Here is a 27453-nt window from a genome sequence, read left to right on the forward strand (position 1 = left end):
GCTCTTTGCAGCTCGGCGCGTCGACTTCGAACTCCATCTCCCAGGAGGCATTGCAGTTAGCCGTCCAGCTCCCACCCCGCCCCCGCCAGCGTTCAGGCCGGCTGGCCTTAAAGGGGACGCGGCCCTAGTGGCTGCTCGCGGGGTGGCCCCCGCTCCGGCTCCGCCCCGTTTCCCGCACCTCGCCCCTCCCCCCCACTTCGTCCCGCAGCCCTGTGGCCGCGAAGCTGAGTTGGGCTCCCCTGTTCCAGACTTGTGCAGAGCCGGTGGAGAGGTTGGGCTTTTCAGTGGAAGCAGCATCCCTGCAGTCTGGGACCTGGCGGAGGGCGTCTCCACTCTGGGGGAAGCAAAGGACCCGCCCTGACCTAGCCTGGCCCAGCCTGGTCCTGCCCGGCCTGAGCGCCCCGCCCAGGAGCTGACTCTGAGGCAGGGGCCACTGGGGTTCCAGAGGTAAGGGGGCTGGGGCATGTGTGTAGCTTGGGGGGAGGGAGTGTCTGCACCCAGATGGTTCGAGAGCCAGGACGCGCGCGTAGGGCTTTTAGAGTCCGGGGCTGGGAGGCGGGAGGTCTAGGTGCATACTGGGCCTGGCTGTGTGACCTTGGGCGAGTAGCTGCCCCTCTCTGGGCCGCAATCTTCTTCATCAATTGTGTATATAGAGATACCGCCCCTGCCCCCGCCCCCCTCAGGGCTGAGGGCACCGGCGCCCAGTGTCATGAAGCTCGCCAGCTTTTCGTGGGGTCCGCAGCCCCAGTCTGGGCTGGGAGCGGGTGCTGGTATAACTGGAGGGAGGGGTGGGGTCGAGCTGGGGTGCAAACTGAGGGGCCAAGAGGCTGCCTCCGCTTGGAATGGGCTTCTGCTATTCTCAGTATCCTCGGCCAGGGCGTACTCCCCCTACAAGAACCCTTGTGAACAAGAGACCTCGATGTGTCAGCCTGGTGCCCGCCCTTCCAGAAAACCTGGGATGGGGGTGGGGACACGGGCATCAGAGGTATGTGAGGGGTGGCCCCCATTGGGGCTGGGTTCCTGAGAAGCGAATATATGCTCCCACCTTCTTCCCTTCTCCTCAGTTCCCCTTCGGTAAAAGGGCAGTTGGGTTTTACTAGTAACCTTCCCCCACCGCACCTTTTTTTTTTTTTTTTTTTTTTCTTGCGACAGTTTGGCCCAAAGGAGTGCCTCCCAGTAGTATGGCAAGGGGATCCTTCCCGGGGCTGCCTTGGGTAGAAGTTCAGTTAAAAAATACAGAGAGAAATGCTGCTGACTAGAGACCTGGGGGACGAGGGATGGAGGGACTTCTGGGTGTCAGGAAGCACAGCCTGGTGCTCCCCCCATCCCCTGCCCATCCCAGGCAGCCAGGCAGCTCTGGCACCCAGGGGAGTCAAAGGAGGGAGACTGGGTGTGAGGGTCAGAGAGGAAAGGAAATGGGCTCCTCATTGCTGGGGCTTGGAGGGGCTGCTGTGCTCTGGGGTGTGGAGAGATTGAGTGAGCCCTTGAAGCCCCCTCCCCTGTCCCATGAAATTCTGTGAACTTTGGACCTGAGGGTTAACCAGGAACAGGTTTGTTTGTTTGTTTGTTTGTTGTTTTCTTTTTCTTCAGCTTTGGTTGTTTGAGTCATTTCTAGACTAGCCCATCCAGTGACCTCTGTAGGGGCTTTCTTGGCTGATGTTTAAGATTCGCAGGGTGATAGATATGCAAGACCAGATCTGGGCAGATGAGGGGGCAGTGACCGGACCAAGGGTTAGGCCAGTCCCTGGAAGGTGCTTTTCTGATCATATCCTTGGTTCTATCTCATCTTGCTGTCACATGTCTCTCGGTCACTTGGCACTCCTTCATCTCTGTGCCTGGTCCTGTGCTGGGCACTGGGCACAGATGGGGGACCAGACCTACTTCCTACCAAAGGAGATCCCGGCCTGGTGGGGGAGATGGGCATAGAATCAATCCAGTTACACTTGCCCAGGGATGAGAGAAGCGAAGAAGGCCTTTGGAAGCCAAAGCCCAAAGATTGAGTTGCAGGGGGATTTGGAAAGGCTTCCCAGAGGAGGGGGCATGTGACCTGGGTATTGAAGGATGAGTCAGAATTTGCCAGGAGAGAAGAGGTAGAAGCCCTTTCTCAGCAGAGAAAACTTCACCAAAGTATTGAGCAGGAAAAAGCCCACTGCTCAGATTCCTGTAGATTCACCACTAAATGGAGTTTGTCAAGTTCATCTCCCACCCTGCCCCTTTATTAGCTTAGTGTCACAGAAAGGACTTGAATGTCAGGCTCGGGACTTTGGACCTTATCCTGAAGGGGCTGGGGGGCCTTGAGGGTTCTGAGCAGGGGCATGGCAAGATGGAGTTTATTGTCTAATGAGGTAATCTGATGATATTTGCAGGGTGTGTCGGAAAGACCAGGGAGGGATGGGGAAGTCTGAGCTGGGGCCCAGGGAGGGAGTGAGGCAGGACATTGGAGCTGCGCGCGCGCACGCGCACGCACACGCACACACGCGCACACACACACACACACACACACACACACTGCTTTGGGGGTGATGGGTGATGGAGATTGAATATAGTCAGGCTCTACTATGCAGGAACAGAGACCTGTCAATATACAGTGGAAAGGTGGAGGGTCATTTGAGAGGGACAGTTAAAGGGATCTGAGCCTTCCAGGGGAGGGGTCATGATTTTCTTGTGTGCTAACTGTGCGTCCTGGAGCGGGCTGGGTGTTGCTGGGACTCCCAGGCTGTCATGTCAGCAGTGAGATATAAGCCAAGGGTGTGGGAAGGAGCCGCAGCACTGGCTGGGAAAGGCTAAGGGGTGGGCAGGTGATCATCTCCCATTCTGGGGTTCAGAAGCTCTGAGAGGTGGAAAAACATCAGCATCGACGGTTGTGGCCACAGTGGGGGTAGTGGCTGGACTAGATTTGAAGCCTAGACTCTGTACTCCTGCAGGACACATGTCTCTAGTGGAGGATGGATTGAGGAGGGGAAAAAGGAGATTGGTTAAGAGGCTTCTGCGCTAGTCCAGGCCAGAGGTAAAGAGGAGCTGATCTTGGGTGGGGCTAGAGCTCAGGGGAGAGTGGAAATGATGACTTGGCTTCGAGGGCTAATGGATGAAATTCCTTGTAGAATCAGCTGGATCAGGAGTATGTGTCCCCTCGTCTTCTTCCCTGACAGTGTCGGTTTTGCCTCTCAGTGCCAGATCTATTATCCGGCCCTTATCTCTTTTTTTTTTTTGGCCGCTGCCTTGTGTCTTGAGGCATCTCAGTTCCCCAACCAGGGATTAAACCTGGGCCATGGCAGTGAAAGCCCCGAGTCTTAACCACTAGACCACCAGGGAACTCCCTGCCCTTATCTTTTTTATACCTTGTCTCAACCTCATCAGTGGTAGGCTCAGAATGGTCCCCATTTTCCAGATGAGAAGGCTGAGGAGTCCCAGCAGGGACTCACCCAAGGTCACCTGGTGATTCTGAAAGCAGAGAACCTTAGTCTCCTGCTTTAACGCAGGCTCTTCGGAGGGAGGACATGGCTGCTGTTTGCTGCTGCACTTGGCATTGGGGCAGCTGTCTCTTGGGTCAGAGCCAGTGTCGACAGGCCATATCCTCATCCAGAGCCTAGAAGGAAGGGTAACCCACCCTCCCCCGAGGAGCGCTGGGGGTCTGCTTCTTCCTCCCCTAGAGAGGATGAGTGCAGGTTCTAGTCCCACCCTGCCAAGGCCGTGTCTTTCTCCCTTGTTGATCCTCAGCTTCCCCATCCATGCCGTGGGGAGAGCAGGCATTGTTCTGCTTCCCTTCCGTGACCTGGGATGGGTCAGGTGAGGTCCACTCCTCTAAAAACCCCTTTGCATGAATGCATCCAGGATATTACTGAGTGGGTTTGTTGGTGACCATGGTGACAGCTGACCTCAAACTGCTTGTGTGGGAGTGGGGGCAGATAGGCAGGGCTTGCTGGAGTGCTCAGGCCACAGACTGCACAGAGGCTGCAGGGCTGGCCTCGGAGATCAGAGCCCTCACAGAATGGCTCCACTGACCAAGCTCCCAGCTGCCAGGCACAGGCTACCTTATGTGATAGGTATCAGGTAGAATGATAGGAAATTACCAGCATCTGATCCCTCACTTTGCTGTGGTTCAGCCTGATATCATTGATCCCCATTTTACAGAAAAGAGGCTCACGATATTATGTGCTCAAGGTCACACAATGAGTTGCAGGACTAAATGGGATTTACTCCAGGTCACACTAGAATGCAGGACTGCTCATTCCTAGTCTGATTTTCTTTCCACTTCCAGAGCCTTCCTTAGCCCCAGAACTCCATTTCTCCCTGCCCCCAGGTCCTCTTCCTCCACACATGCTGTCAATATCTCATCGATTAGGATTTCTCCTTGGTCACCTGAGTACCAGGGCTTCTTGGCATCCTGGGTTGAAAGCATATTAAGTCCACTAGCCTGGAGGGCAGGGTAGGGGTTTGGAGGATGGTCTGCAGGGACTGCCCAGGAAAGAGTGGACCAGGGCTGAAGGCAGACCCATTTTTAAAGACACTTTTAAAGACCTTTTGGGAGTATGCCTTGTTTCGGCACTCTTTACCAATGTGTCTGTCTCCACCACCGGACTGACTGGGAGCTCCTAAGAGCAAGGACTTTGCTTCTAAAGCAAAGGGGACTGACACTTTCTGAGCACTTCCTTGTGCCCAGCCTTTATATTTGTCTTCACATCAGCCCTGCGGGTTGGAAATAGAGGCTCAGAGAGCATAAGTAAGCTGGATGGTAAGCAGAATGCATCCCAGTTGAATCTCAAAGAATAGAGTCTAACCATTCCAAGCTTGGGGTGGGCCCTGGGCATATGAACTTGTACTAAGTGCTCAGGTGATTCTGAGGCAACCAGGCCAGCATTCAGAAACCACTGATCTGTGCCCTGGCTACACCGTCTAACCTTACTCCGCAGTGACTGGCATGGGAAATGCCAGCCATTGAGAAATAAGCCTGGTCCCTGCCCCAAGGAGCTCACAGCCTGGTGAGAGAGAGAGAAACAAATGTGCCCATTGCATTGTAACACACGCAGTAATGGAGGTTTGGTCTCAGTGGAGAGCTAGGGCAGAGAAGGGAGCATCTCCATAGGGCCTGGCACATATTTGGGGTCCCACAGTATCTGTGGTTTTGCATAAAAGTTTCTGGCCCATCATCTAGGAAATTTCTGGCTTGTCTTCACACCTACTCCAGGTCTTAACAATAGAGTAGTTTTCACTGAGATAATAAGTTTAATTAAACACTTAGCGTATACTGAACCTTATATTGGGTCCTGCCTAGTGTGGGATTATACAAAGAAGCAAAGAAGTGGTCCTGCCTTTTAGGAGCTGAACCTGTGGGAACCAGCATGAGAATCAGGAATCAAAGTGGGTCAGCTTGGGATGAAGTCTTCCAGAAAACAGCTAAAATGGAGTGGAAGGACAGAGGGAAGTATATTATGGCTCAGAGGAATAAGGTAGCAGTAACTCACACCACACTCTGCATTTGCTTATTCAACAAATGCCTACTGTGTGCCAGGCACTGTGCGAGGTCCTGGGGATACTGTGGTGAACAAAACCTGACTTGGTTCCTGCCCTCAGGAACCTATATAGTATAGTGGAGGAGGATGATCCCAATCAAGTAATCATGATAAGTGCTATAAAGGAGGACAGGATGCTCTGAAATTGTTAACAGGGGCGTTTGACCCATACAAAGAGGTCAGACAGGCCTCCTGTGTGGAAGAAGTTTGAGCTGAGCTCTGCAGGGTGAGCCAAGCAAGGAGGGGAGGGAAAAGCGTGTGCAAAAGCCCAGGGCAGGGAGGACATAGTGAGCCCACAGTGAGGGGCTGGTGTGGGCTGAGGCTTGGGAGGCGACAGGACCTGCCTGTGCAGGGTTGAGCACAGAGATGAGATGATCTGCCTTAGTGGAGGAGATTTGGACCCGTACAACCCCCGCACTATGTGATCCCAGCTGCAGTAGAGGAAGAGGCCACAGGTGGCTGTAGGAGTCCAGATGAGGGATGAATTCATGCCTGGAAGTCCAGGGAGGTTCTCATTAAGGATTGGGTGTTTGAAGTGGGCTTTAAAGGAAAGTACTTTGCCTGGTTGTATGAATGTGTGTTAGTGGTGGAGGTTTGGGGAGATAGGATGTTTCAGGCAAAAGGCACAACGAACACAAAGAGGAAAAGGGTAGGTCATTTGAAAAAGAACAAGAAGCTGATTGGGGGCAGAATAAAGTGCACCAGGGATCTCTGGAAGCCCTGTCAGCCCTTCCTTTCTGGAGGTGTGATTTGTGTATGTGCACAGCTCATCTTCCCACAGGACATGGCTTGGCCAAGACCGTGGACAGCAGCCTCTAGATCCAGCTCTTACCTGCCTCGCCAAGAACCCACGGAGGTCCCCAGGGAGGCCTGAGGAGAGAGGGGCAAAGGGGTGGAGGAGGGGGAAGGCTCAGGTGTTGGCTTTGTGAGATGAAAGGCGCTCATCAGCAATAACTACAACCCACTGGGGCTTATTATATGCCAGGCATTGTGCTTCTCCTCATCACGTCACCTCCCGGGGAGGTAGGTATCCTTGCCCCATTTCACACATGGGGAACTGAGGCCCAGAGAGGTTGAGCTGCTCGCCCCCAAGCCTCAGCACGCAGGGGACCACGTGGGGGATCGGTCCTGTCGGGCAGAGTGTGACCCTGCTCCCTGTCCCTTGCAGCGTGGCCGCCATGGACAAGATCTTGGAGGCGGTGGTGACGTCATCATACCCCGCGAGCGTGAAGCAAGGGCTGGTGCGCCGCGTGCTGGAGGCGGCGCGGCAGCCGCTGGAGCGGGAGCAGTGCCTGGCGCTGCTGGCGCTGGGCACGCGCCTCTACGTGAGCGGCGCCGACGAGCTGCCCCGCCGCGTGGGCTGCCAGCTGCTGCACGTGGCCGGCCGCCACCACCCAGAAGTCTTCGCCGAATTTTTCAGCGCGCGCCGCGTGCTGCGCCTGCTGCAGGGAGGCGCCGGGCCGCCGGGCGCCCGCGCGCTGGCCTGCGTGCAGCTCGGCCTGCAGCTGTTGCCCGAGGGGCCCTCGGCCGATGAGGTGTTCGCGCTGCTGCGGCGCGAGGTGCTGCGCACCGTATGTGAGCGCCCGGGGCCCGCGGCCTGTGCGCAGGTGGCGCGGCTGCTGGCGCGGCACCCGCGCTGCGTCCCCGACGGCCCTCACCGCCTGCTCTTCTGCCAGCAGCTTGTGCGCTGCCTCGGCCGCTTCCGCTGCCCGGCCGACGGCGAGGAGGGCGCCGTGGAGTTCCTGGAGCAGGCCCAGCAGGTGAGCGGGCTCCTGGCGCAGCTGTGGCGCGCGCAGCCCGCCGCCATCCTGCCCTGCCTCAAGGAGCTGTTCGCCGTCATCTCCTGCACAGGTACGTGTGCGGTCGGGGCGGGCGGGGCCCGTGCGTGTGGAGTCTCCTGTGTGGCGTGCCCACCTGGTGGTGTGGCGTGTGCATGCTAGTACACAGGTGTGTATGTGTGTGGGGGCGGGTGCTGTTACTTCGTTTAGTTAGCAGGCCTCTCCTGAGCTCCTGCCGGGTGGGGGGCTCCTATCCGGTGGTGCCTGCTGGGCATGCAGAGAGGAGGGGACCCAGATCAGTCGGGCCTGGAGGAGGACCAGGGGGCTGAGACAACAGGATGTGAGGTGGTCATCATGCCCTTTGGGTCTGGTGGCTTTCATAGAAGTGATGTGATGACTTTTGAGTCAGGCCTTGAGAGCTGGGTAGCACCAGGCAACAGGGATAAGGTACTCAGGGCAGGCAGAGGGGAAGGTCTGGAGACGTGATAGAACCTATATGTGTCAACTGAATTGTAAATCTTGGCCCTCCGTTGACAACTGTGGAAACTGGACTGTAGTTTAAGTGACTGAAATAAAATCTGTGCCTTCCCTGATTATAGGGCTGTTCAGGGGAAAGGAAGGGAATGTACCTGGCAGGAGGAAGAACCAAGGCCAGGTGTATAAGGACCTAGGTCTTTATACAACTGGACAACAAATTTTGATAACAAATTTTTTTTTTTTTTTTTTTTTTTTTTGCGGTACGCGGGCCTCTCACTGTTGGGGCCTCTCCCGTTGCGGAGCACAGGCTCCGGACGCGCAGGCTCAGCGGCCATGGCTCACGGGCCCAGCCGCTCTGCGGCATGTGGGATCTTCCCAGACCGGGCACGAACCCGCGTCCCCTGCATCGGCAGGCGGACTCCCAACCACTGCGCCACCAGGGAAGCCCGATGACTAAAAATTTTTTTCATCTCTATTGGATTCCACCTGGAATGTCCTCCCTCCCGCCGAGTCACATAGCCCTCCTACCTGTTCTTGCCAGCTCCAGTGTTACGCCATCTAAGGGCCTTGCCTATACATGCACAGCTGGGGGTTAGTGCTTTTTCTTTGCCCAGCACAGGGCCGAAGCAGTGCCAGTGAAGGTTTGTTGAGTGAATGAGCTAAGATGAGATCAGAGGCTGGGATGCTATAGGAGGCAAGGAGGTGGCCATGATGTGCTCTTTGCAGAGGCTCCCTAGTTCCTTGGCAGCATGAAGGACATGGGGTGATAGGGGAGGTGTGGGGTCCACTTGTCCCACAAAGCTCAGCCCAGGCACCTGTTCCAGAGGAGGAGCCACCATCTAGCGCCCTGGCCAGTGTGGTCCAGCACCTCCCATTGGAGCTCATGGATGGTGTCGTCCGGAACCTCAGCAATGATGACAGTGTGACCGACTCCCAGATGCTGACTGCCATCAGCAGGTGGGCTGAGGGACGAGTGGTGGTCAGGTCTCTCTCTCTCCCAGAAGCCCCTTCCACTGGGTGGGATTGCTGGGCTAGATATAGTGGCAGAGGGCCCAGGCCCTCATGCTTGTTCATTCATCCATCCTTCTTTGAGCCCTTCCTGTGCCTGGCCCCAGGCTGGATGTGTAAGACACAGAGAGCCTTGCCCTAGTGATGCTCTCAGGCTGGGTACCAACTCTGTGACCCTGGACAAGTCAGTGAACTCTCTGAGCTTCCGTTCTCCCCTCTGTAATAGCAGAGGTGGTATAAGAAGTTGTCAGGTTTCCACAGGGTCAATGATAGGAGGTAAAATTACCTTAATGAAGTGCTTTCTGAGTTTGGCAAGTATGATAAACAGAGTTTGGGTGCTTTTCAGCTCACAGAGCTCTCGCACATCCCCCACCTCATTTGAACATCATTCCACCTGTGATCTAGCCACATCTGCCTGGCCAGTGATCCCCGAATATGACACCTACCCTCCTGCCTGCAGGCCTTTGGCTCTGCAGACCCCATCCACCTGGCATTCCCCCTCCCCCCTGCCATTCTTTCCATACCTGTGTGCAGATCCACTGTCTCCATTGGGCCTTTCTGGATTCCTTGTCTTCAGTGGGTAAGACTGTAGGCTCTAGAGATAAGCTGCGTGAGTTCAAATCCTGGCTCTCCCACTTCTTGCCTGTGTGACTCTGGGCAAGTTGCTCAACCCCTCTATGCCTCAGCTTCCTCATCCATAATTTGTAGTATAATTGAACTCATCTTACAGGTTTGTTGTGAGGATTGAATTAGATAAAATGAGATATTACGTGTAAAGTGCGTAGAACAGTGTAATGGTAGCTATTATTACCGTAATTACTACTATTTGCTTTGCTCTCTGTTGTTCTCTTTATATCCCAGTCTACTGAATATAAAAATAATTATACTAGTGACGTTTTTCTGAGCACCTACTGTGTGGCAGCTTCATGCTCAGTGCATGCAGGCATTATTTTGAGGGAGTCAGAAGGGTTAATACATGTAAGGCAGATGGAGCAGTGCCTGGTACAGAGTGAATATGACATAAATGTTAGCTGTTAGCTGTTGTTATCTCTTTTAACTCATATAACAAACCTGTGAGGTAGGTATTATCCCCATTTGACAGAGGAAGAAACTGAGGCTAGAGAGAGTAAGTGACTTGCTCCAGGTCACAAGCAAGGGTTTGCTGGAGCCAGAGCTTCCAGCCTGGGGGCAGTACTCCTCCTGCCGTTGGGCCTCACAGTCCAGACAGAGGCAGCCAAAAGCCCTGTTCTGCCACTGCAACTCACTGTGTATGGGGTGAGGTTTGGGGTACTGAGAGGGCCTGGTTCCCCTTCTGCTGGGCTGGGAGCCCCAGTCTCTGCCAGGTGCCTGTGCTGGGCATATTTGCAGTTCCCAGAGGTGTCCTGTTCATCCCACGGATCCCAGAGCTGCCCTGTGTAAGTGTGAGTCACTGTAGGGGGAATCTCAGGTCATTATGGCTGGTCCCTGGGCTGCCCCCTCCCAGGTGTTTGGGCCTCCCCGGTCCTTGCATCACTGTCACTCCCCTCACCAGGATGATCGACTGGGTGTCCTGGCCCCTGGGGAAGAACATTGACAAGTGGATCATTGCACTGCTGAAGGGCCTGGCCGCTGTTAAGAAGTTCAGCATCTTGATCGAGGTGTCACTCGCCAAAATTGAGAAGGTTGGTGGGCCCCTGTCCTAGCCCCGGCTTCTGGCCTTTCCTGCTAGTCTCTTGCCAGGGGCAATGCAGGTCTGGGAGGCAGAGCACGGGGCTCCCACCCAAGCTCGCTGTGACCTGGGACAATTCACTGCTTCTTGCTGGACACCAGGTTTCCCCCATTCATTCTTCTGACTCTTCATTCAAGTGTGTGTGTCTGTCACTTTTGGTACGTCCATCCATCCATCCATCAGATATCTATCTAACTGTTTTGCTGTCCATCTCACCACCCATCCATCCACCCAGGTCTTTGAGCACCTCTGTGTTCTTACTCCCACATGGGTCTGCTGCTTTAACTCCGGCATCTCTGGCCCCCTTTCAGGCCTATGGCTACCCTTGGCCTTGGGTGGCCCAGGCCTGGGGGACTCCTGACCAGAGGCTTTCTTCCAGGTTTTCTCCAAGCTTCTGTATCCCATTGTCCGGGGAGCCGCCTTGTCTGTCCTCAAGTATATGCTCCTGACCTTCCAGCACTCCCATGAGGCCTTCCACCTGGTAAGGGCCCCTGCGTGTTGCCCCGAAGATGGGCGGTCCTGCATCCTCCACAGGTCTGGCTGGAGGCCAGACATGCTGTCTCTGTTGGGGCTTAAGGGGTTGGGGCTTGAAGCCCAAGACCTCCAAGTCCTGGATGTTAGGACTGGAGGAGACTTGAGACCCAATTTTACAGATAGAAAACTGAGGCCAAAGAATGGGTGTGACCTCCGCATGGGTCCCGAGTAGAGTGACAGGCCTAGAATGATGGCAGCTGTGTTACTTGGGTGCCAGCTGTGTGGCAGGTACAGTGCTAAAGACAGTCCACATGTTCATTCATTTTACTCCCGGAGTAGCCCCAAAGGGAGGTTCTATCATTTTCCCCATTTTTCAGCTGAAGAAACTGCAGTTTAGGCAGATTAGGTTGCATGTCCCAGGTAACAGCTGGTGAGCAGTACAAGGAAGATTCCAGCTGAGTTGGTCTGACTCCTGAGCCAGTGTCCTTCCTTGCTTCTCATGGTCCTTGGTCACTGCAGAAACTTTATGCTTCCTGATTTGTGCAGTGAGAAAAGCACAGAACCAGGGATTGGGGTTATGTGGGGTTGAGTCCCAGCTCTGTCATTTACTAGATGGGGTGACCTCAGGCCAGGCACTTACCTCTCAGGGCCTGGGTTGGGTGGGACAGGATTAGATGAGATGACATGTATCAAGAGCCTGCCATATTTTAGGGACTTGATAGGTATTTATTTCTTTTCATCCTTCTCCCAAGCTCCCCTGCTCCCAGTTTCTGTGGCCTGACTCTTCCATCCCTGGGACACTATGGTGTAGCTCCCCTGTGGGTTTGATAGTTAACACTGTAGCACAGAGGAAAGAAATGGACTTTGAGTTCAGACAGACCTGGTTCAGACACCAGCTTCTCCCAGAACCCATGGTGAAATCCTTGGCAAATTACATAACCTCTCTAACTTTAATTTCTTCTCTGTAAGATGGGGATAGTAATTGCCGCATGTCACTGTGAGTGCTTGACATATAAACGTTTGCTGCTCCTCACGTTCTGTCAGAGCTGCCACCAGCTGACCACATTGTGGCCCCGGCATCACTCCTGGGTGACAGAATAGCCCTGGTCACTCAGACCTTCAGGCTCTTCAGGCAGGTTGGTTGGCTGATACTTAATAGCTGGGGCTCAGGCTCAGGCCTCCCCTTAGCTGTGAGGAGGGAATTATTTGTCCCATTAAACAGATGAAGAGACCGAGGAAGAGTATCCAAGGTCATGTATCTTGTAAAGAGAGTCACCTGCCTGCAGAGCTCAGAGCCCCATGCAGGTAAGGGGCACAGTGGTCAGGTGGGCAAACCTCCTTGCTTCAAGGAGCTCTGGGTGCTTCCAGCACTGACCACCGTCCCATGTCTCAGGTGGGTAAACTGGTGCTGACTAACCCTGCTCTGCTCTCACAGCTCCTCCCTCACATCCCCCCAATGGTGGCCTCTCTGGTCAAGGAGGACTCCAACTCGGGGACCAGCTGCCTGGAGCAGCTGGCGGAGCTGGTCCACTGCATGGTGTTCAGGTTCCCGGGCTTCCCGGATCTGTACGAACCCGTCATGGAGGCCATCAAGGTGAGTGACAGTCCCCACTGCTCCTGCGCCCCACTCTGAGGAGGGTGCCGATTTGGGCTTTGCTCAAGGCCACACTACAGGTTAGTGGCAGCCCTCTATCCTTTGGTCCCTGGCTGTCTCCCATTACCTCTCCCAGCCCATCGTGTGCTTCAGGCACACTGAGACACCTGCCATTCCCCCAGATGGGTCTTCCTCTCTCGATTGTTCTGAGCCTTGGCATATGCCGATCTCTCTAACTTAAACTCCTGTCTTGTTCTGCCTGGATAGCTCTTATTTCTACCAAGCCTTCTTCTTGAAGGCTCTGCTCAAGTGTTTCTCCCTCAGGAAGCCTTCCCTGATAACTCTAAATTATACCCCCCCCCACCCCCCGCACTGTGCCCCTCAGCTGGGTCATGGCCTCTCTGAGCTTCCACAGCCCTAGTGTATCCCTTAGTCACACATTGTCACTGTCTGTATGTCTGTCTCCTCTTAGACTGAGCATTCCAGAACAGAGATGGTTTACATTTGTTCACAAGACTTATGCCCTACTCTGTGCCAGGCCCAGGCTAGGAACTGGGGACACAGGCATGAGGCAGACCATGTCTCCTCCCTTTGAGGAGCTCACAGCGTAGAGGGGTGACTGACGTGTTTACCCGTAACTGTGATCTAAGCAGCTTATGAATGCCTGTGAGGGTCGGCCTGAGAGTGGTGAGGCGGCAGAGGAGGGAAAGATCTCCAGTTAGAGGAGGAGGCTGCAAGGAAGAAAGGGCTTCTGAACTGGGCTTGCTGGGTTGCTAGGACAATAACATTTGTAGCTAGAGTCACACTTGGCAGTGTCTTCCCATATGTTTTGTCTTCTGTTGCTCACTAGAAACCTGTGAGGCAGGTAGTATTGTTATTTCAGTTTCAAAGATGAGGAAAATGAGACTTGGAGAGGTTTAGTGTCTTATGCAGTCACGGAGGTAGTGGGAGATGCAGCCAGGGCTGTGGGTTGCTGAGCCCTTTCCCATTGCTTGATACAGAAGGCAGGTCCAAGTGTGGGTGAAAGACATCCAGGTAAGTGGTGGCCCTTTTAGAACCTCTGGTCTGACTTCCATTTCTGTAACACAGCAGATAGGTAACCTGAGAAGTGTCCCATTACAAAACACCTAGAAATGCTTGTTAAAATGTAACAGATGTCTTTTTAAGTACATAGCTGAGCTTGCAAGAGAGCAAGGGGGAATCCCCAGGGGCCAAAAAGGAAGAGAAAACCAAATTCCAGAATGGTAAATGAGAGGTGATACTCTTTTGCCCTGGGTGGGGAGGGGCAGTGGGTGAGATGGCCAACCTCAGTCCCCAAGGGGCTTGAGCCGGTGGGGACAGGAGTTGAGGCTTAGGGTCTGCCCCCAGCAGGGAATCAGCACTGAGAGGCCCATGTAAATCAGGACCCAAGAAAGGCTTTACCATTAGCAAAAGGGCGTTCTAGAAAAAAATACACATGGTTCCAAGTAGACATCAAGGAAGGTTCTCTGGCTTGGTCTGGGCTCTGGATTTTTAAAAAAGAAATTGTCATCATTGGACTGCTCTCGTGTGGGTTTAGGGGTTCAAATTCTTACCTTCTTTGGTGTTGTAGCACCCTAAGCTTATTGAAGGTAGTCATAAACTTGTAATACCCAAGGATTGCCTAATAGAAACAGAAATGAAACTGCTTTCAAGCCACAAAGATAGAATTCTACTAAAGATGAGTTTATAATCCCCAGATTACAAAACACATAAGGGAACAATCCACCATAAGTGAGAGGTGGTAGATACAACAAACAAAACCTCTGGCATTTACTTGGATTTTGTTAGTTTTTCCAACTTAATGTGAGGAAGAGGTTTTTTGTTTGTTTGTTTGTTTGTTTTTAAACAGAGCTAACAATAGAAGTAGCTGCCTTGCTAGATCATGAGCTCCCTGGCACTGGAGGTGGTTGAGCGGAGAAGACAGGACTTAAACCTGTTGGAAGTGACTGTTACTGTGAGCTTCTGATGGGCAGGGACCATGTCATTTTGATCTCTGTGTCTAAAAAATGTCTGAGTGAATGAACAGGACTGTAGTGTGAAGTGTGGTATCATGGAGATGTGAACAAAGAGGAGGGAGCATGGCCCTGCCCTGGGCACCAGGGGAAACCTACACTGAGTGAGATCCAGGCTTTGCACATTAGAGGCTGTGGTCTGATCCAGCAGGCAAGGTGAGTCTGCAGATACTTATACAACTAGGTGTAGGGAGTTAGGCTCTATAAGACAGGTATAGATAGTGTGGGACCCCTACTTGAGAAGATTCTGGAAAGTCTTCTGGAGAGGGGATATAGGAGTTAGACCTTGAGGGATAGGGACCAGCAGGAGGAGGCCCCCAGACAGGTCAGTGGGTAAGGTGTGGGAGCAGGAATGTGCAAGTACTGTTTAGTGGTAAAGTGTGGTGGAGGGGAGGGAAGATCAGAAGGATAGGCAGAGTGGAAGGTGGTGAAAACCAGGCTGCGTGACTGCTGGGTCCAGCAGATCCGGGCTTCTCAAACGTCTCTTCTGAAGTACTTGACCTCAGAGGAGGGGACTTACCCTCCTGCAGCCTGACACAAGCTCAGAGTTTCTCTAAAATCTCATTTTATCTCAAAGATTCAAGTATATACTTCATAATCATAAACACTTGTTTTAATTTAAACATTTTTCTTCCTTGAATATTAGTGAATATAGCTCTAGGAAGATGTGTGACATTTGTCCTATGGCTTTGACTACCCCTTGCTTCAAGACACTTTTGAGAGGCAAGGCAGCAAAGTATTCATGGAGTTTTACTGTTTATAAAATTCTTTCATATGTGTTATATAGTCACCTTTATAAATTCTAGAAAGTTCTCCTACTTAGGCAGTTGTACTAAGTCATGGCAGTTTCTCTGGGAGCTGTGGTCCTTGCTGAGGGAGCTACATGGTATGTAGACTTCCAGTAACATGAGGAGCTTGAAAGGTATTTGAAAGTTTTTGTTTTATTCTCTTTATTCTCCTAAGAGTACAGAGTTACCTTCTTTGGGAAAAAGCATTTGATTTTTTTTTTCTAGTGTGCATATTTTTGCATCTTGTGTGCTTGTGTTGCGGGGTGGTGTGTTGGTTCTGTCATTTTTTTTTAGCTTTGATTCTTTTTTTTCTTAATTTTATTTTTTATATATACAGCAGGTTCTTATTAGTTATCTATTTTATACCGGTTCTGTCTTTTTGTCCCTATTTGTTCATGTTGTGTGTGGGGTGGGGATTGGATAGGGGATAATAGGAAGAAAAAAGAAGGGACTAAGAGAGAAGATACTGAGTCCTTATCTTCTTATCTTGCCTCAGACAGCTACTATATTTTTTATCATCTGTGAGAGGTGACTGACTAATCTGATAAATTATCTGATAAACGATCCTGGGAAATAAGTGAGCAGACGTGTTAAACCACCGCTTGAGCCAGACCTTCTGCAGCGACAAGGGCTTTCAGTGTAAGCTGGTCTGAAGCTCAGGGGCCTTAGACAAATCTAGGAACTGTGCTCAGGATCTGGAAACGAGAACGGGGCTAGAGGAACTGTCATGAATATCGCTTAAATATACTAAGTAATACTGCATTATGCTTAGGTGTTTTTCTTTAAAATATGTCATTATTAGAACCAGTGCTTGGTAATATTCTTTTCAGTGCAGCTGTTTAATGTGAAAAAGGATAACGACTGGGAAAGCATGCTAACCCCTGAGCCCGTGACCAAGGACCCATGCCTCAGACCCCCAGGATCCTCCCACTGTCCTGACTGTAGGATCAAGTTCAGCGTTGGGGTAGGGGGTTACTAATTCGAAAAAGCTGACTCCGCAAACTTTAAAGTAGAGGAGGTGAAAACAGGAGCAAGCACCGTGAAAGTATAGAGTGCCAAACTGCTATAAGGTAGGAGTATCCTCACTTGACAGATGAGCAAACTGAGGTCCAGGGAGGTTAACTTACTGAGTCAGAGAGGCTCACTGACCACAGCCAGACAAGAGTCAGGACCAGGGTTGAGATGTCAACACTGCTGGATTGGGCCAGTGGGCCAGTGTTGTCACTGCTTACAGTCGGTCACATCCTGGGCTCATGTAACATATAGTAGATTCCTCACTTACTGCCTCTAAGAAAATTCTTTCTCTATCTGGGTCTTAGTTTTTTCATCTACACGGTGGGGGTTTTACCCCTTTCTTAAGGTAGCTGTGGCATGAAAGATCATGTAGAAGGCCCACACGTCAAGATGAAAACCTAGAACGTGTTTGAAAACAAGGGGCTGTTCTCACACATCTCTAGGACATGTTTGGGGTGATATGCTTGTGCAGGTGTGTAGTAGGCTGTAGTCCAAGAAGGCTTCCCAGAGGAGGTGATATTTTTAGAGCTAAACCTGGTGCCCACTGTCCTGCTGGCTTGTTTCCCCCTCAGGACCTCCATGTTCCCAATGAGGACCGAATCAAGCAGCTGCTGGGGCAGGATGCCTGGACCTCGCAGAAGAGTGAGCTGGCTGGCTTCTACCCCCGGCTCATGGCCAAGTCAGACACTGGCAAGATTGGTTTAATCAATCTGGGCAACACGTGCTATGTGAACAGCATCCTTCAGGCCTTGTTCATGGCTTCCGAGTAGGTGCTGCCTTTGAATTCCCTGTCTGCCCCTGCTTCTCTCCTCTGGGCTCCCTGGTGTGTGGGGGTGAGGTAGGGGTTGGAGAGGGTGGGTCCTGCTTTGTGTTATCGGCATGATTCCCTGAGGTCTGTGGGTATGTGAAGGGCAGGTGAAAGTTCCCAGAGGGCTCCAGGCCATTGCCAAGGCAGTAGGTCAAGACTGGATGGGAACTTGAGTTGGAGATTCAGGGGCTCAGCTGCAGTGGGAAGGGAGTCTGCTCTGGGTTGGTCGACATCACTGACTTTTCTGCTAGAGTCCATGGAGGTGGATAGTGTTTTCCACAGTAGGACTTCCACTCACCCTGGCGTTAGATGCCCCCTTTTACTAAAACAAAATCTTTATCATCAGTGGCTACCTATCCAACTTATGGCTTGCTTAGTACATTCACATTGTTATGCAGCCATCACCACCATCCATCCCTATAACACTTTTCATTTTGTAAATCTGAAACTCTGTGCCTATTAAACACTAACTTCCCATATTCTCATTCTCCCCTCCCCACAGCCTTTGGCTACCACTGTTATATGTTTTGTCTCTATGATTTTGTCTCTACTAAGTACCTCATATAAGTGAAATCATACAGTATTTGTCTTTTTGTGATTGGCTTATTTCACTTAGCAAGTGTCCTCAGGGTTCGTCCATATTGTAGCATATTGCAGAATTTCTTTCCTTTTTTAAGGCTGGATAATATTCCATTGTGTGTATAAACCACATTTTGGTAATCTGTTCATTGGTAGAGTGACAGACACCTGGGTTGCTTCCATGTTTTAGCTGTTGTGAATAATGCCACTATGAACATGGGAGTACAAATATCTCTTCGAGACCCTGCTTCTGATTCTCTCGGTTACATACCCAGAAGTGGAATTGCTTGGTGATATGGTAGTTCTGTTCTTTAGTTTTTTTGAGGAACCTCCATATCGTTTTCCACACTGGCAGCACCACTTTACATTCCCACCAACAGTGCACAAGGGTTGGGATTTCTCTACATCCTCCCAACACTTCTTTTCTGTTTTTTTGATAATAGTCATCCTAATGGGTGTGAGGTGGTATCTCATTATAGTTTTTAATTTGCAGTTCCCTAATGATTAGTGATGTTGAGCATCTTTTCATGTGCTTATTGGCCATTTGTATGTGTTCTTTGGCAAAAGGTCTATTTAAATCCATTACCTAGTTTTGAATCAGGTTGTTTGTTTTTTGTTGTTGAGTTTGAGGAGTCCTTTTTTATATTCTGAATATTAATCCTGTATCACATACGTGATTTGCAAATTTTTTTAACTTTTTATTTTATATTGGAATATAGTTGGTTAACAATATTGTGATAGTTTCAGGTGTACCGCAAAGTGATTCAGTTATACATATACATGTATCTATTCTTTTTCAAATTTTTTTCCCGTTTAGGTTATTACAGAATACTGAGCAGAGTTCCCTGTGCTATACAGTAGGTCCTTGTTGGTTATCCATTTTAAATGTAGCAGTGTGTACATGTCAATCCCAAACTCCCTAACTATCTGTTCCCCCCACCCTTTCCACCCGGTAACCATAAGTTCCTTCTCTGAGTCTGTGAGTCTGTTTCTATTTTGTAAATAAGTTGATTTGTATCATTTCTTTTTAGATTCCACATATAAGCGATATCATATGATACTTGTCTTTCTCTGTCTGACTTACTTCACTCAGTATGACCATATCTAAGTCCATCCTTACTGCTGCAAATGGCATTATTTCATTCTTTTTAATGGCTAATATTCCATTGTATATATGTGCCACATCTTTATCCATTCCTCTGTCGATGGACGTTTAGGTTGGTTCCATGTCTTGGCTATTGTAAACAGTGTTGCAATGAACATTGGGGTGCATGTATCCTTTCGGACCATGACCATGTTTTTCTCCAGATATATACCCAGAAGTGCAATTACAGGATCATATGGTAGCTCTGTTTTTAGTTTTTAAGGAACCTCCATACTGTTCTCCATAGTAGCTGTACCAATTTACATTCCCATCAACAGTGTAGGAGGGTTGTTCTTCTCTCCGCACCCTCTCCAGCATTTATTGTTTGTGGATTTTTGGTGATAGTCATTTTGACTGGTGTGACGTGATATCTCATTGTAGTTTTGATTTGCATTTCTCTAATAATTAGTGATGTTGAACATCTTTTCATGTGCCTCTTGGCCATCTGTATGTCTTCTTTGGAGAAATGTCTATTTAGGTCTTATGCCTATTTTTGGATTGGGTTGTTTGTTTTGATGATATTAAGCTGCATGAGCTGTTTGTAAATTTTGGAGACTAATCCCTTGTCAGTCACATGATTTGCAAACATTTTCTCCCAATCTGTGGGTTGTCTTTTTGTTTTGTTTATTGTTTCCTTTGCTGTGCGAAAGCTTTTGAATTTAATTAAGCCCCATTTGTTTATTTTTGTTTTTATTTCCATTACCCTGGGAGGTGGATCGAAAAAAATATTGCTGTGATTTATGTCAGAGAGTGTTCTGCCTGTTTTCTCCTCTAAGAGTTTTATAATCCAGTCTCACATTTATGTCTTTAATCCATTTTGAGCTTATTTTTGTGTATGGTGTTAAAAAATGATCTAATTTCATTTTTTTACATGTAGCTGTCCAGTTTTCCCAGCACTGTTTGGTTTTTTAATTTTTTTATTTTTGGCTGCATTGGGTCTTTGTTGCTGTGCGTGGGCTTTCTCTAGTTGTGGTGAGCGGGGGCTACTCTTTGTTGTGGTGCGTGGGCGTCTTATTGAGGTGGCTTCTCTTGTTGCAGAGCATGGGCCCTAGGCACACGGGCTTCAGTAGTTGCAGCAGGCAGGCTCAGTAGTTGTGGCTCGTGGGTTCCAGGGCGCAGGCTCAGTAGTTGTGGCACATGGGCTTAGTTGCTCTGCGGCATGTGGGATCTTCCCAGATCAGGGATCAAACCCGTGTCCCCTGCATTGGCAGGTGGGTTCTTAATGACTGTGCCACCAGGGAAGTCCCCCCAGCACCATTTGTTGAAGAGACTGTCTTTCCACCATTGTATAGTCTTTCCTCCTTTATAGCACATTAATTGACCATAGGTGCGTGTCATTTCTGGGCTTTCAATCTATGTGTCTGTTTTTGTGTCAGTACCATGCGGTTTTGATGACTATAGCTTTGTAGTATAGTCTGAAGTTAGGGAGCCTGATTCCTTCAGCTCCTTTTTTGTTTTTCTGATTGCTTTGGCTATTCTGGGTCTTTTTTTTTTTTTTTTTTTTTTTTTTTTTGCGGTACGCGGGCCTCTCACTGTTGTGGCCTCTCCCGTTGCAGAGCACAGGCTCCGGATGCACAGGCTCAGTGGCCATGGCTCACGGGCCCAGCTGCTCCGCAGCATGTGGGATCTTCCCGGTCCGGGGCACGAACCCGTGTCCCCTGCATCGGCAGGCGGACTCTCAACCAGTGCACCACCAGGGAAGCCCTATTCTGGGTCTTTTGTGTCTCCATACAAATTTTAAGATTTTTTGTTCTAGTTCTGTGAAAAATGCCATTGGTAATTTGATAGGGATTAATTTATTGATCAAATTAATTGATTCAGTCTACATTGAATCTGTAGATTTTCTTGGGTAATGTAGTCATTTTGACAATATTGATTCTTCCAATCCAAGAACATGGTATATCTTTCCATCTGTTTGTGTCATCTTCAGGTTCTTTCATCAGTATCTTATAGTTTTTGGAGTACAGGTCTTTTGTCTCCTTATGTAGGTCTATTCGTACATAAGGAGGAAAGGTCTATTCCTAGGTATTTTATTCTTTTTGATGCGATGGTAAATGGGATTGTTTCTTGAATTTTTCTTTCTGATCTTTCATTGTTAGTGTATAGAAATGCAACAGATTTCTGCATATTAATTTTGTAACCTGCAACTTTACCAAATTCATTGATGAGCTTAGTAGTTTTCTGGTAGCATCTTTAGGATTTTCTATGTATGGTATCATGTCATCTGCAGACAGTGATAGTTTTACTTCTTCTTTTTCAATTTGGATTCCTTTTATTTCTTTTTCTTCTCTGATTGCTGTAGCTAGGACTTCCAAAACTGTGTTGAATAAAAGTGGTGAGAGTGGACATCCTTGTCTTGTTCCTGATCGTAGACGAAATGCTTTCAGCTTTTCACCATTGAGTATGATGTTAGCTGTAGGTTTGTCATATATGGCCTTTATTGTGTTGAGGTAGGTTCCCTCTATGCCCACTTTTTGGAGAGCTTTTATCATAAATGGGTGCTGAATTTTGTCAGAAGCTTTTTCTTCATCTATTGAGATGATCATATGGTTTTTATTCTTCAATTTGTTAATGTGGTGTATCACACTGATTGATGTGCAGATATCGAAAAATCCTTGCATCCCTGGGATAAATCCCACTTGATCATGGTGTATGATCCTTTTAATGTATTGTTTGATTTGGATTGCTAGTGTTCTGTTGAGGATTTTTGTGTCTATGTTCATCAGTGATATTGGCCTATAATTTTCTTTTTTTGTGGTATTTTTGTCTGGTTTTGGTATCAGGGTGATGGTGGCCTCATAGAATGAGTTTGGGAGTTTTCCTTCCTCTGCAATTTTTTGGAAAAGTTTCAGAAGGAAAGGTGTTAGCTCTTCTCTAAATGTTTGATAGAATTCACCTGTGAAGCCATCAGGTCCTGGACTTTTGTTTGTTGGCGGTCTTTTTTTTTTTTTTTTTTTTGCGGTACGCGGGCCTCTCACTGTTGTGGCCTCTCCCGTTGTGGAGCACAGGCTCCGGACGCGCAGGCTCAGCGGCCATGGCTCATGGGCCCAGTCGCTCCGTGGCATGTGGGATCTTCCCGGACCGGGGCACAAACCTGTGTCCCCTGCATCGGCAGGCGGACTCCCAACCACTGCGCCACCAGGGAAGCCCTGTTGGGAGTCTTTTAATCACAGTTTCAATTTCAGTACTTGTGAGTGGTCTGTTAATATTTTCTTTCTTCCTGGTTCAGTCTTGGGAGATTGTACCTTTCTAAGAATTTGTCCATTTCTTCCAGGTTGTCCGTTTTATTGGCATATAGTTGTTTGTAGTAGTCTCTTATCCTTTGTGTTTCTGTGGTGTCAGTTGTAACTTCTCCTTTTTCATTCTAACTTTATTGAATTGAGTCCTCTCCCTTTTTTTCTTGATGAGTCTGGCTAAAGGTTTATCAATTTTGTTTATCTTTTCAAAGCACCAGGTTTCAGTTTCATTACCTTTGCTGTTGTTTTGTCTCTATTTCATTTATTTCTGCTCTGATCTTTATGATTTCTTTCCTTCTACTATAGGTTTTGTTTGTTCTTCTTTCTCTAGTTGCTTTAGGTGTAAGTTTAGGTTGTTTATTTGAGATTTTGTTGTTTCCTGAGGAGAGATTGTATTGCTTTAAACTTCCCTCTTAGAACTGCTTTTGCTGCATCTCATAGATTTTGGATCATTTTGTTTTTTCATTTGTCAACACGTATATTTTTATTTCTTTCATTAATTCAGTGATCCATTGGTTGTTTAGTAGCATATTGTTTAGCTTCCACGTGTTTGTGTTTTTTACAGTTTTTTTCTTGTGGTTTATTTCTAGTCTCATAGCATTGTGGTTGGAAAAGATGCTTGATATGATTTGAATTTTCTTAAATTTACCACGGCTTGCTTTGTGGCCCAGCGTGTGCTCAGTCCTGGAGAACGTTCCATGTGCACTTGAGAAGAATGTATATTCTGCTGCTTTTGGATGGAATGCTCTATAAATATCAATTAAGTTCATCTGGCCTAATGTGTCATTCAAGGCCTGTGTTTCCTTATTGATTTTCTGTCTGGATGATCTGTCCATTGATGAAAGTGGGGTGTTAAAGTCCTCCACTATTATTGTGTTACTGTCAGTTTCTCCCTTTATGGTTGTTAGTATTTGCCTTATATATTGAGTTGCTCCTGTGTTGGGTGCATATATATTTACAGTTGTTACATCTTCTTGGATTGATCCCTTGATCATTATGTAGTGTCCTTCTGTGTCTCTTCTTTGTTATAACAGTCTTTATTTTAAAGTCTATTTTGTCTGATATGAGTGTTGCTACTCCAGCTTTCTTTTGACTTCGACTTGCATGGAATAACTTCTTCCATCCCCTCACTTACAGTCTGTATGTGTCCCTAGGTCTGAAGTGGGTCTCTTTTAGACAGCATATATATGGGTCTTGTTTTTGTATCCATTCAGCAAGCCTGCGTCTTTTGGCTGGAGCATTGAATCCATTTACATTTAAGGTAATTATCAATATGTATGTTCCTGTTGCCATTTTGTTAATTGTTTTGGGTTTGTTTTTGTAGGTCTTTTTTCTTCTCTACCTCTTTTGTTCTCTTGTGGTCTGATGACCTCTTTAGTGTTATGTTTTGGTTGCTTTTTCCTTTTTGTGTGTATCTATTGTAGTTTTGGGTTTGTTGTTCCCTTGAGATTTTGATATAGCAGTCTGTAGGTGTACAAGTTTCTTCTTTAATTTAAAAAATTTTTATTTTATTTATTTATTTTTGGGTGTGTTGGGCCTTTGTTGCTGCACATTGGCTTTCTCTAGTTGTGGTGAGCAGGGGCTACTCTTCGTCATGGTGCATGGGCTTCTCATTGCGGTGGCTTCTCTTGTTGCAGAGCAACTACAGTAGTTGTTGCACGTGAGCTCTAGAGTGCAGGCTCAGTAGTTGTGGTGCACGGGCTTAGTTGCTTCGTGGCATGTGGGATCTTCCCAGACCAGGGATCAAACCTGTGTCCCCTGCATTGGCAGGTGGATTCTTATCCACTGCGCCACCAGAGAAGCCCACAAGGTTGTTTCAAGTTGCTGGTCTCTTCCCCACCTAGAGGAGTTCCTTTAGAATTTCTTGCAAAGCTGGTCTTGTGGTGCCAAATTCTCTTAGCTTTTGCTTGTCTGTAAAGCTTTTGATTTTTCCATCAAATCTGAATGAGAGCCTTGCTGGGTAGGGTATTCTTGGTTGTAGGTTCCTCTCTTTCATCACTTTAAATAGTGATGAAAGGCCACTTCTTTCTGGTAGGCAGAGTTTCTGCTGAGAAACCAGCTGATAACCTTATGGGAGTTCCCTTGTATGTTATTTGTCATTTTTTCCTTGTTGCTTTAAAATTTTTTTTTTCATCTTTAATTTTTGTCAGTTTGATTACTGTGTGTCTTGGCATGTTGCTCCTTGGGTTTATCCTGCCTGGGACTCTCTGCGCTTCCTTGACTAGGGTGACTGTTTCCTTTCCCTTGTTAGGGAAGTTTTCAGCTCTTATCTCTTCAGATGTTTTCTCAGGTCCTTTCTCTCTCTCTTCTCCTTCTGGGACCCCTATAATGTGAATGTTGGTACATTTAATGTTGTCCCAGAGGTCTCTTAGACTGTCTTCATTTCTTTCTATTCTTTCTTCTTTATTCTGTTTCATGGCAGTGATTTCCACCATTCTGTCTTCAGGTCATTTATTTGTTCTTCTGCCTCAGTTATTCTGCTATTGATTCCTTCTAGTGTATTTTTCATTTCAGTTATTGTATTGTTCATCTCTGTTTATTTCTTCTTTAGTTCTTCTAGGTCTTTGTTAAGCATTTCTTGCATCTTCTCGATCTTTGCCTCCATTCTTTCTCTGAGATCCTGGATCATCTTCACTATCATTATTCTGAATTCTTTTTCTGGAAGTTTGGCTATCTCCACTTCACTTAGTTGTTTTTCTGGGGTTTTATCTTGTTCCTTCATCTGGGACATAGCCCTCTGCCATTTTATTTTGTGTAACTTTCTGTGATTGTGGTTTTTGTTCAGCAGGCTGCAGAATTGTAGTTCTTTTTGCTTCTACTGTCTGTCCTCTGGTGGATGAGGCTATCTAAGAGGCTTATGCAAGCTTCTGGTGGGAGGGACTGGTGGTGGGTAAAGCTGGGTCTTGTCCATCTGGTGGGGAGGGCCGTGCTCAGTAAAACTTTAAAACTTTAATCCACTTGTCTGCTGAACGGGGGTGAGGTTGTGTTCCCTTGCTGTTGGTTGTTTGGCCTGAGGCAACCCAGCATTGGAGCCTACAGGCTGTTTGGTGGGGCTAATCATGGCCTCTGGGAGGGCTCATGCCAATGAGTACTTCCCAGAACTGCTGCTTCCAGTGTCTTGGTCCCTGCAGTGAGCCACAGCTCCCCTGTCACCTCTGCAGGAGACCCTCCAATTCTAGCAGGTAGGTCTGGCCCAGTCTCTTATGGAGTCACTGCTTTTTTCCCCTGGGTCCTGGTGTGCACAAGACTGTGTGTGCCCTCCAAGAGTGGAGTTTCTGTTTCCTCCAGTCGTGTGGAAGTCCTGCAGTCAATCCCGCTGGCCTTCAAAGCTGGACTCTCTGGGGAGTCCTCTTCTCATTGCTGGACCTCCAGGCTGGGAAGCCTGACACGGGGCTCAGAACTTCACTCCAGTGAGAGAACTTCTGTGGTATAATTGTTTTCCAGTTTGTGGGTCACCTGCCTGGAGGGTATGGGATTTGATTCTATTGCATTTGCGCCCTGCCTACCGTCTCGCTGTAGTCTCTCCTTTGTCTTTGGATGTAGGGTATCTTTTTTGGTAGGTTCTAGCATTTTTCCATTGATGGTTGCTCAGCAGTTAGTTGTGATGCTGGTGCTCTTGCAAGAAGGGGTGAATGCACGTCCTTCTACTCCACCGTCTTTCCAAATATTTTTTCCCAGAGACTTCTGCGGTTGCCTTTTTACTCTGTGGATAATCCTTTGTTGTTGTTGTTTTTTGTTTTTTTATATATTTATTGGAGTATAGTTGATTTACAGTGTTGTGTTAGTTCTGCTGTATACCAAAGTGAATCAGTTATACATATATATGTATCCACTCTTTTTTAGATTCTTTTCCTATATAGATCATTACAGAATATTGAGTAGAGTTCCCTGTGCTATACAGTAGGGCCTTACTAGTTATCTATTTTATATATAGTAGTGTGTATATGTCAATCCCAATCTCCCAATTTATCCCTCCTCTCCCCATGCCCCCCCCATAACTGGTAAACATAGTGTGTTTTTTTGACACAACAGCCCTTTTATTTTATTTTTTGAATTTTTGAATTTTATTTTACTTTTTTATACAGCAAGTTCTTATTAGTTATCCATTTTATACATATTAGTGAATATATGTCAATCACAATCTCCAAATTCATCACACACACACACACACACACACACACACACACACACACACGGCGCTTTTCTCCCTTGGTGTCCATACGTTTGTTCTCGACATCTGTGTCTCTGTGACATCTGTGACTTGAAGGATCCTTGCATCCCTGGGATAAATCCCACTTGATCATGGTGTATGATCCTTTTAATGTGTTGTTGGATTCTGTTTGCCAGTATTTTGTTGAGGATTTTTGCATCTATATTCATCTATATTCATGAGTGATATTGGTCTGTAATTTTCTTTTTTTGTAGTATCTTTGTCTGGTTTTGGTATCAGGGTGATGGTGGCCTCATACAGTGAGGTTGGGAGTGTTCCTTCCTCTGCAACATTTTGGAAAAGTTTGGGAAGGATGGGTGTTAGCTCTTCTCTAAATGTTTGATAGAATTCACCTGTGAAGCCATCTGGTCCTGGACTTTTGTTTATTGGAAGATTTTTAATCACAGTTTCAATTTCATTACTTGTGATTGGTCTGTTCATATTTTCTATTTCTTCCGGGTTCAGTCTTGGGAGGTTATACCTTTCTAAGAATTTGTCCATTTCTTCCAGGTTGTCCATTTTATTGGCATAGAGTTGCTTGTAGTAGTCTCTTAGGATGCTTTGTATTTCTGCAGTGTCTGTTGTAACTTCTGCTTTTTCATTTCTAATTTTATTGTTTTGTGTCCTCTCCCTCTTTTTCTTGATGAGTCTGGCTAATGGTTTATCAATTTTGTTTATCTTCTCAAAGAACCATCTTTTAGTTTTATTGATCTTTGCTCTTGTTTGTATTTCATTTAGTTCTGCTCTGATATTTATGATTTCTTTCCTTCTGCTAACTTTGGGTTTTGTTTGTTCTTCTTTCTCTAGTTCCTTTAGGTGTGAGGTTAGATTGTTTATTTGGGATTTTTCTTGTTTCTTGAGGTAGGCTTGTGTTGCTATAAACTTCCCTCTTAGAACTGCTTTTGTTGCATCCCATAGGTTTTGGATCGTCGTGTTTTCATTGTCATTTGTCTCTAGGTATTATTTGATTTCCTCTTTGATTTCTTCAGTAATCTCTTGATTATTTAGTAACGTATTGTTTAGCCTCCATGTGTTTGTGTTTTTTACGTTTTTTTCCCTGTAATTGATTTCTAATCTCATAGTGTTGTGGTC

General features: G+C 47.8%; 1 protein-coding gene across 1 annotated transcript in view; it reads left to right on the forward strand.

Moving 5' to 3' along the window:
• Positions 1 to 111: 111 nt before the first annotated feature.
• Positions 112 to 27453, forward strand: part of USP35 (ubiquitin specific peptidase 35) — an 81216-nt gene continuing 53874 nt past the window's right edge. Inside the window, exons 1-7 of the mRNA XM_081241102.1 lie at positions 112 to 447; positions 6679 to 7361; positions 8590 to 8722; positions 10305 to 10434; positions 10861 to 10962; positions 12391 to 12549; positions 16957 to 17150. Of these exons, the coding sequence (XP_081097228.1) occupies positions 6689 to 7361; positions 8590 to 8722; positions 10305 to 10434; positions 10861 to 10962; positions 12391 to 12549; positions 16957 to 17150 (1391 nt within the window). The 5' untranslated portion in view covers positions 112 to 447; positions 6679 to 6688. The remainder of the gene's footprint in view (positions 448 to 6678; positions 7362 to 8589; positions 8723 to 10304; positions 10435 to 10860; positions 10963 to 12390; positions 12550 to 16956; positions 17151 to 27453) is intronic.

The sequence above is a fragment of the Mesoplodon bidens genome, assembly GCF_964165515.1.
Source record: "Mesoplodon bidens genome assembly, chromosome: 7".
NCBI classification, from domain to species: Eukaryota; Metazoa; Chordata; class Mammalia; order Artiodactyla; family Ziphiidae; genus Mesoplodon; species Mesoplodon bidens.